The sequence below is a fragment of the Apium graveolens genome, chromosome 2 (genome assembly GCF_009905375.1).
Source record: "Apium graveolens cultivar Ventura chromosome 2, ASM990537v1, whole genome shotgun sequence".
In the NCBI taxonomy this organism is placed as follows: domain Eukaryota; kingdom Viridiplantae; phylum Streptophyta; class Magnoliopsida; order Apiales; family Apiaceae; genus Apium; species Apium graveolens.
Genome location: NC_133648.1, coordinates 84,305,722 through 84,314,395, shown reverse-complemented (window position 1 = coordinate 84,314,395; position 8,674 = coordinate 84,305,722). Strand labels below are relative to the sequence as shown.

At 34.2% G+C, this 8,674-nt stretch overlaps 1 protein-coding gene across 3 annotated transcripts; it reads right to left on the bottom strand.

Annotated features, from left to right (window-relative positions):
• Positions 1–2,249: 2,249 nt before the first annotated feature.
• On the bottom strand, positions 2,250–8,197 carry LOC141707601 (uncharacterized). Of its 3 annotated transcripts, none has more exons than XM_074510840.1 (2): positions 6,695–8,197; positions 2,250–3,816 (listed from the first exon to the last, which is right to left on the bottom strand). In XM_074510840.1, the coding sequence occupies exon 2, from the start codon at positions 3,752–3,754 to the stop codon at positions 2,600–2,602; it is 1,155 nt and encodes a 384-aa protein (XP_074366941.1). In that variant the 5' UTR covers positions 3,755–3,816; positions 6,695–8,197; the 3' UTR covers positions 2,250–2,599. The 3 variants fall into 3 exon arrangements, with proteins under 3 accessions (XP_074366941.1, XP_074366942.1, XP_074366943.1); XM_074510841.1 differs by lacking the exon at positions 6,695–8,197 and having other exon boundaries at positions 2,250–2,487; positions 2,587–4,477; XM_074510842.1 differs by lacking the exon at positions 6,695–8,197 and having other exon boundaries at positions 2,250–2,482; positions 2,587–4,477.
• Between the last annotated feature and the right edge of the window lie 477 nt (positions 8,198–8,674).

The following is an 8,674-nucleotide window of genomic DNA, read 5'->3' as shown; positions in this document are numbered from 1 at the left end:
AGATAACAAGAGTAGGATCGTGTACGGGGTACACTACTCACGGACATATAAATTGATGAACTAATAATTATACGTTTCTGTAACATTTCATTTGCCTTAGTTCCAAGGGCTAAATTCTCTTCTATTTCCAACGCATTTTATGTAAAAAAAATTAGCTCTTGGCTAGGGCTGCATATGGGTCAGATTGATCGGGTTATAGGTGATTTTACAACCCGACCAATTAAATCAGTTTAAATTTTTTTAAGGTAACCTGTAAAATATAAGTTCATAATTCAATTTTACGTGTCGTGCATCGGTTTGGGTCGGGTCGATTTGGATCGGTTGAATGATCCGATAAAAAAAGTTTCAATACTATTTATTATCGCTCATTTTGAAAATTTAAAGAAAAATGAAATATGTATAACTTTTAATAGTACTAATATTTAAAATTGATTAACATCATAATTTTAGTAATATATATCATATCGTAAATCATATATATAGCCAAATAGAGTAACTATACATCTATAAACGAAAACGAATATGCAAAGATAAATGGAACAAATAAATTTCTATCATATTTACTAGGAATCTTTATACGATATTGGAGATGGAAAAAAGAATACAAAACTCATTTAAGATATTGTAATAGTTACGTGAAAACATATGAGAAAATATGTAAATATATATCAAACTTAAAGAATAATATAAAATTATGGGTGATATTTTAATGAAACAAATTGGGTTAGGTTAGGGTAAAAATAATTGTAACCCAAACCCAACCCATTTATGTCGGATTGACCAAAAAACAATCCATTTATATTTCGGTTTATGTTGAGTCGGGCTTTTCGGGTTAAAAATGGTTGAGTTTTATACTTGGGTTTACTTTAGGTCGGGTTTTTCGGGTTAAAAAATGATTGAGTTGAGTCAGTTTGATCAATTTGCTCAACCCACTTACGGCCCTACCTGAGGGCACCAAACACGGTTGACACCACCAGTAGTAATGGGTTGTGACGAGATGTGGAGACTGAAACTGAAATTGTAAAACATTAGAAACCAAATTAATCTCATGACTTGAAAAGAAACAACTCTTCCAGACTTGCACTCTGCACACAGCAAGAGTGTTAACTACGGAAGCCAAGACCAGTATCAGTAAATTTAGTAAATGAGGAGCTGATTTGTCAAACAGTAAATGTACTGGATTTCAAATTTTATGTAGCTGTAATGTTATATATAGGAGTATTCTGACAATCTCCAGGCCAAAGTCATTAATCTAGTTGAGTTTTTCCTTCATATTCCTTGCATGTTCTGCAAAATGACGTGTAGAAAGAAAGTAACACAAAACATATACACAACATTCAAAAAGAAAAAACCATCCCCCCAATACTTGATGCAGAATCAGAATTGATCCTGAGATGCTTTTGTTATCCAGGCCGGGCCATCAAAGAGTGAGGGGTTTCTAGAAGTGTATCAAATTTACAAGTTTAATCAAGCAATTACCGGTACATTAATACAGAAATCAAGAGTTGAAGATGAGTACCTTATATATGAAAACGGATCAGAGAAAGTGGACGTGAGTACGAGGCAAGTCAGTCAACGTCTATATGGACTTGATTCTAAGTTCACATTTAAGTCGCATTAGCTGCTTGGCAACATCTCCACCAGTTAATGTATAAGAGGCCAATTTTCTATCCTATTTTTCCTCAACCACATTCCACAATCCCACACTGCGATCTGCATTTGACAATAATGCACTACAAGGGTTTTAAGCAAGAGTCTGATCTCATCAGATAAATTCTGTAAACGCTTCTTTAATGACCAAAACACAAGGTCGAAAAGAAAATAGAGCCCAAGACTGAATGTGCAATAATTTACTCATCATCTTCTAAATTAGACGGTCATAAAATGGGAGTATTTTCGAACTTATCCATTGCATCATGTTCTAGGTCTGCCTTATTAGCCTCCAAACCTTAGCCACCTATATCTGTATGTTATGCAAAAGATTATGGTAAGGCTTTGAATTATGAAAATTATGATATTGATTGCTCCTCTTGTTCTAGAACGAAAATTAACCTTGAATTAGGTTATAGTGACAGATGTATCTCTACAAAATCACTAGAAATGGTTAGTTTTTGTTTCTCAGTAATCCTCTAGGCGCCTCAACCAAAAAATTTACAATAACTACATAAATTTTCAAACTACAATTAATCTGGCATAAAAATCCCCTAAGGCGGAGCGAGTGAGATATCACTACACCTTTAAAGCCAACATAACGAGCAAGTAAAATGACATTATTAATAATAGTCCAACAATAATTCCCACAAATCAAACCAAACACACACTGTACAGATGACCAGACAAGAACCAAACCAAACACTTTCTTCTGTTTTGTTCTTTGCCTTTCCTTTTATAAAATAAAGACATCAAGATAACTGGTGCCTTAATACAGGGCCATGAAGGGAATTGAAACCAAGTTCTTGGACAAGATGGGAGGTCCTATAGACTGTTCTGCACAAAAGCAGAAAGAATTGTAATAAATACCAAAATGGTGATTGCAACTCACTATTCCTGGGCAAAAAAAATCAAGCCTGGAAAGAGATAAACTACCAGATTATGCTGACTATGACCGATTTTCATTAGATCTATATCGTGTCAATCGTCGCCGTCTTCTTGGGATTGGAGACGCATCTTCGTTTGTATCACTTAATATATTCACATCTGAATCATTGTCGTCATCGTCATCGTCATCGTTATGTGCTCCCAGCAAATTTCGACCCCATAAGTATCTTCGTCCAGATCCATTTGAGCGCCGAAACCTAGTTGTTGAGCCCCTAGACCTTCCACTTCTTCGGTCACCAGCATGATCCATTGAGCCAAGCATCTGAAACAAGAAAAATGTTGTCCACCACGGTCCATCATGTTCACCACGCTCACCAGAACCCCTTTCTCTCGCACCAGGTGCTCTTTCTCCATTTTCAATTACATAGTCCCCGAACACAACAGCTCCTGGCATGGCTGTACGAATGGCGCTGACAATATCACCATAGTCTCTCTGATGCTCAAGGTGGCGCCATGCCTGTTCTCGAACTGGATCAATATCAGAGGGTCGGACTGATGGGTGAATTCTTCTGGCATGTCTACGCAGTTCTCCATAGCTACCAGAGAATGAGCATGTTTCACGAGAGCAACTCCGAGACTTCGAATTGAGATACTTTCTGGCCTCTTCAACAACCTGCCAGCCAAGTACATCCCCACGGCATAAAGGGCATCTTAAATTTGACCTTGCTTCTGAAGAGTTCCTATCATTGATCTCCGCATTAACAATCCTTCCGGATATATCAGAGCCTCCACCTTCCATATCTCCTCCTGGCCTTCCAAAGTGCCTACTAGCAACATTGCTTCTACTCTCAACTGATCTTCCAGATATATCTTCAGATGCTATGGCATGATTAGGAATTAGATTCTGAACACGAACTGTGGTAGAGTCACTTGTGTTATTTCTAGTGTCCCTATGCTGATCCCTGGGTAACAATGCAGGTGGAGAGGTGCTGTTCTCATCCTGTGCTTTGAGTTTTTTGAAACGATCCAAACAATTTGAATGTCTGTAACTGGTGTCGCAGATGTAAGATCTGCAACCCTTACTGTAGGAACTGCACAAAAGAAGAACAGCATTGTGGGGGTGGTCCATGCAAATGGGGCATGAAGCTTCATCCCATTCCTTGTGGAGGGCATTACTATCTACATCATTTGATAAGCTTCGTTTTCTACTAGCCATCTATGTTTCACTGAATCAATGTAGTATGTTGCTCAAATATTGAAATGATCAAGACAGCAGTGCTAGCCCAACAAGAGCATGGAAACAAGGAACTGAATGTTAATTAATAAGTACTAAAATAACTTATGTTTCACAAATACACAGGTGAATCCTGAGAATGAACTTCACATTCTTCATAAGTAAATGGAAGTAAATTACTCAATGACGTAACATCAGACATTTTGTTACCAAATACATCCAGATGCTTAGCAAAAAAAGTCAAAAAATTATCTCAGCAGAGCATTGTTTACTGTCAGAGACAGAATGTGGGAATAAAATGGTAGCAAATTAATCACTTGCAACCCCCCCCCCCCCTCTTTCTCCATGTTTTACTTCCTTTAAAGATCCAACATCTGCAGTTTGTTGTTGACATTCTATACACTTGTCCTTTTGGCTAAGTAAAAAAATGGGTTAAATATCAAAGTGGTCACCGAAGTGGAGGTGATGTATCACTTCGTTCACTGATCTTAACGGGGTATCATTTCAATCATTAAAGTCACAATAAATATCAATCAAGTACCTCCAAATTTTAGTTCAAAGAGTAAAAATATTATTTATAGAGTTTTACACCTTGTTCTTGAATGCTACCACAACCAAGTAAAAAGTTATGACTTCTAGTATTTATGACAATATATTTAGATTTTATCAATTTTGTTTACTATTTACTTTTAATTAAAACAAAAATAATAATTATATAATAAAAAATAAATAGTAAATAAACTTTATAAAATCTAAATATATTATCATAAATACTAGAAGTCATAACCTCTTACTTGGTTACGGTAGTATTCAAAAATAATGTGTCAAACTCTATAAATAATATTTTTACTCCTTGAACTAAAATTTGGAGGTACTTGATTGATATTTATTGTGACTTTAGTGATTGAAATGATACCCCGTTAAGATCTGTGAGTGAAGTGATATATGACCTCCACTTTAGTGACCACTTTGATATTTAACCCGTAAAAAAATACAAGTACAATAATTGAGGTGCTTATACAAAAGTTACAAGTAATCACAAGTACCACTTCGATAACAAATCCGTTCCCAGGCCAAACAATGTTCCTATATATTTTAAGTAAACTTGAGGTGACCAGAAACTACAAACAAAAATATACCAGTCTTTTTACAATAATAACACTATTCAATGTCATATTCACAAACTTAGCAAAAAAAAAGTCATATTCACAAACCCATAAACATCTAAAAATAACGATCATGATGCTGCACTGAGACGATAAACAACTACATTAAATAGATGTTATATGGTCTATTAAGATCTTTATTAAGGTGTTAGTAGAGTTGGTAACTTACCAAGCTACCCTGGTACAAGAGCTCAGGTAATATTGGAGTCCCAAAAAAACCTGATTCACTCAATACTCTCAAAAAAATTATTTGGACACTAAGGTTAGATATTTTCCCCAAAATATGATGGCTCCTAGAGATCCCCCCTTCCATTACCAAAAAAATGGAATTATCAATGAGAAGTACCAAATATATAGGATCCAACTAAGCCTTTCTACTAACACCTCGAGACCTAAACCAAACAGTTTTAAAAACGGAGAGTGGAGCATCGGGTATGCTTCACTGCTAAAAGACCATAGAGTATTCTTACAAACTGATAAAAGACAAGCAGACACAATTCTATAAGTACCCAGCAGTTGTGGAATTTTTCAAACCCAAACAAGACTCAAGAGAATGACACAAACACAAACAAACACACACACATAAACAAAAGAGTGTATACATGATAAGATCAGTACACTCGAGAATAATACTTAAATTTATTTAAACTTAACAATATAACATAATATGTAGAATAGATATTACACAAATGTCATATTATTAAGATAATATAAGAAATCTAACACTCTTTCTAACATGATCTTTTAACTTTTCCTACTTTCGGTTTACACAAACATAAAGCAGAATATAATATGTGGACCCACCAAAAGCCCGACATGCAATAAAAAAATGTAGAAACTAAAACACGAATAAAGTTTCATGTCGTGTACAAAATGAAATACACAACAGCATGGCTACATTCCATCAATACCACCACCATACAAAAGTGCTCTTAGTTACCAACCCTAGAAAGGTAGGGGCCCAGCCCAAAAAGAAAGCTTTCTGGGCAAATAGTCAAATATATCTAGATCTAGATTACATGAAAGTCACTACCTCCAAACATTCCAACGCAAACCTGATTCTAGATTGGAATTTAGAGGATAATTAGAGACTGACCAAGCTGCAGTCTCATGATTTTTACCTCAAGTACCCCGTTGTGTTTCAACTTTCAAGAACATATTCAATTACTTTGACCATTCTCATATACACCGCCACTGTCGTAAAAGCAAAAAGTCATAGCAAATGTGCCTTAACCATATCTAACATTTTTAACTAGTTTACAGCCTTGAAGGGAAGTCTGTCACCGTCTTAATTATAAGGTGATAGAGGGTGGACTTCCCAGCATAATAGACGTCCACAGGAATTTGTGGATCACATTGTGGAATCGTATTTTGCTTAGATCAGTCACCTCCATCTGTAACTGATGCAAACCCGGGAACAATAACATGATATCATAGTAATCAGTACTCCTAGCTCAGGTTTATCAAGGTTAAGTAATGTTGACTCTCACTATTTTCTGACAAAGTTGCAAAAAAAACATATATACAAAGCACGAGCTTAATGTTGACTCACATATAGACACATTTTGTATCTTGTGGCTGAAATCGATGATTTAGGCAGAAGTTTAAAATTTAACACCACATGTGTTAGTTTAAACATATACACCAAGTGTGTAAGTGTGATTAGTCCAGCGATATGTTATATGTTTATTTACTGAATAAAAAAAGCCCCAGTTCAAGAATACATACAGGTAATCAGAGTAACACAGACACTCACCAAGAGGAGGCAAGTTTAGAACAATGTCCAAATATGAGCTTCGGTATCTTGGTGAGACGATCAGGGTAAGCACACAACGAAAATAGATTCCTTATGCAACCTTACAGTATCCAAATGTAAGTCCACGTGCAATGCTCCAAAGCCTTTAACATATAATTCAGAGAAACAAAATTCTAATAACCTTGAAGCAAAACAGCCTTGAAAAAGAAATTTTTAGACTCTTATCTTTTGTCAGAATCACCAATCACTCATAAGACCTGACCTGCACTTGTTCCATAGAATATAAGCGAAAGCCATTTACATAGTATTGTGGTCTAAAAATCCACAAATATATTAATCATTTTTTAAAGAAGAAATAGTAAACTTTATTTCAAAGGATGTCTTAAGGCAAAGGTTTATAGAGTACAAAACATCATTGGAGATAGAATTTAATAAATTATAAGACAAATAAGGGAGAACGCTGACATAACATACCCATTTCACCACAATACTTGTTCTTTTAGAACATATCAAGGACACTTTACCGAATTATAACTAATAGCATTTGCTATATCATATATCACCATGCTAGATTTAGCACATATACCGCTGAAACTACATTGTTCCATGCATATGCCATTTTCTTTCTATATAATTATTAATTTGATCATTTCTAAAAAATTATGATAGCTATAAGTTTTATTTAAAACAAACAAGCAACCCTTGATTTTAAAGTAATAAAAGAACAAATTGATACTTAAACCTCAACAAAAATACAATAGACACGAAACCTAAAAAGGAAAATATATAGAAATCTATTTTAATCCATCAGATATTGAAAATATTGTTAACACCGTGTACTATGTTCACAACATTCATAGGTCCACAGAGAGAGTCACTATAAATTTCTGTCAAACCAAATTAAATTTTGACTGGATGTTTTGGCACCAACAGAACAATCAAAAGTGCAGAACAAATGATTCGTGCGGATTGCGGTTCTCACTTAAAACTTAAGCCTATATATAAACAGATCAACAATTTAGTCAAAATTCAACTTTTTTTCAATCTTTCTAGAAAATAATTCAAAATTAAGATCAAGCAACAACATATAAGAAATAACAATTAATTCGATTCTCCGTCAATTAAACCCTACTTTAATCCACAAAAAAATATAATTCCATTAGAATCAAGAAATTTTGCTTATATACAGAGACATACACAAACACACAAGTCTTCAAACAGCAATCTGATGATTAATTAAAAAAAAGACAGATCAAAATATAAAGCCCTAAAATATGAAAATTTAAGAAATCAAAGGCACGAAATTACAAGAATTTGTGTTCTTCACGCAGGGATTGAATTGGAGTTGATTAGATTGGGATGAAGAATTGCGTGAAATTGAGGGTTGTAGATTGAATTATTTTGATTTTGTTGTGTGTATTGTAACCGACGAAAGAGGGTTGAATAAATAGAGAAAAGAGTTTTACGTTAATGGGATTTCTGTATCTCTTTTTGTTTTGATGGGAAAGATCAACCTTTATAAATGCTTTTTAATTTTCTTGGTATATAAATTAGTATACGTTTTTTAAAGGGAAGTAATTTTATACCATTCAAAATTATTTGAATCATTTCTTTATGCAAAATGGAGATATTTCTTTATGGTTCACGTTCATCATCAAATAACACATTGTATAGCTTATGATGTACTACTCACAAACAAATCATGTTTGTATTGACTACAAGAATTAATTAAAACTGATATTTAATTTTAAAAGGAGAGTTTGTGTGTCTATACTTGTTACTCCCTCCGTCCCGTTAAACGTTGCCTAATTTGACTTTCGGTACTGTTCACGGTAAGCGATTGACTACTAATTTACGTCTAATCTATAATATCAAACATAGTCATGAGTGATCTCGTTGGATTCGTATTTATCAGTACTTTAATACAATGAAATTTTTATATTTAATACTAATACGAATTTAAAGATATTAGCAATCAAA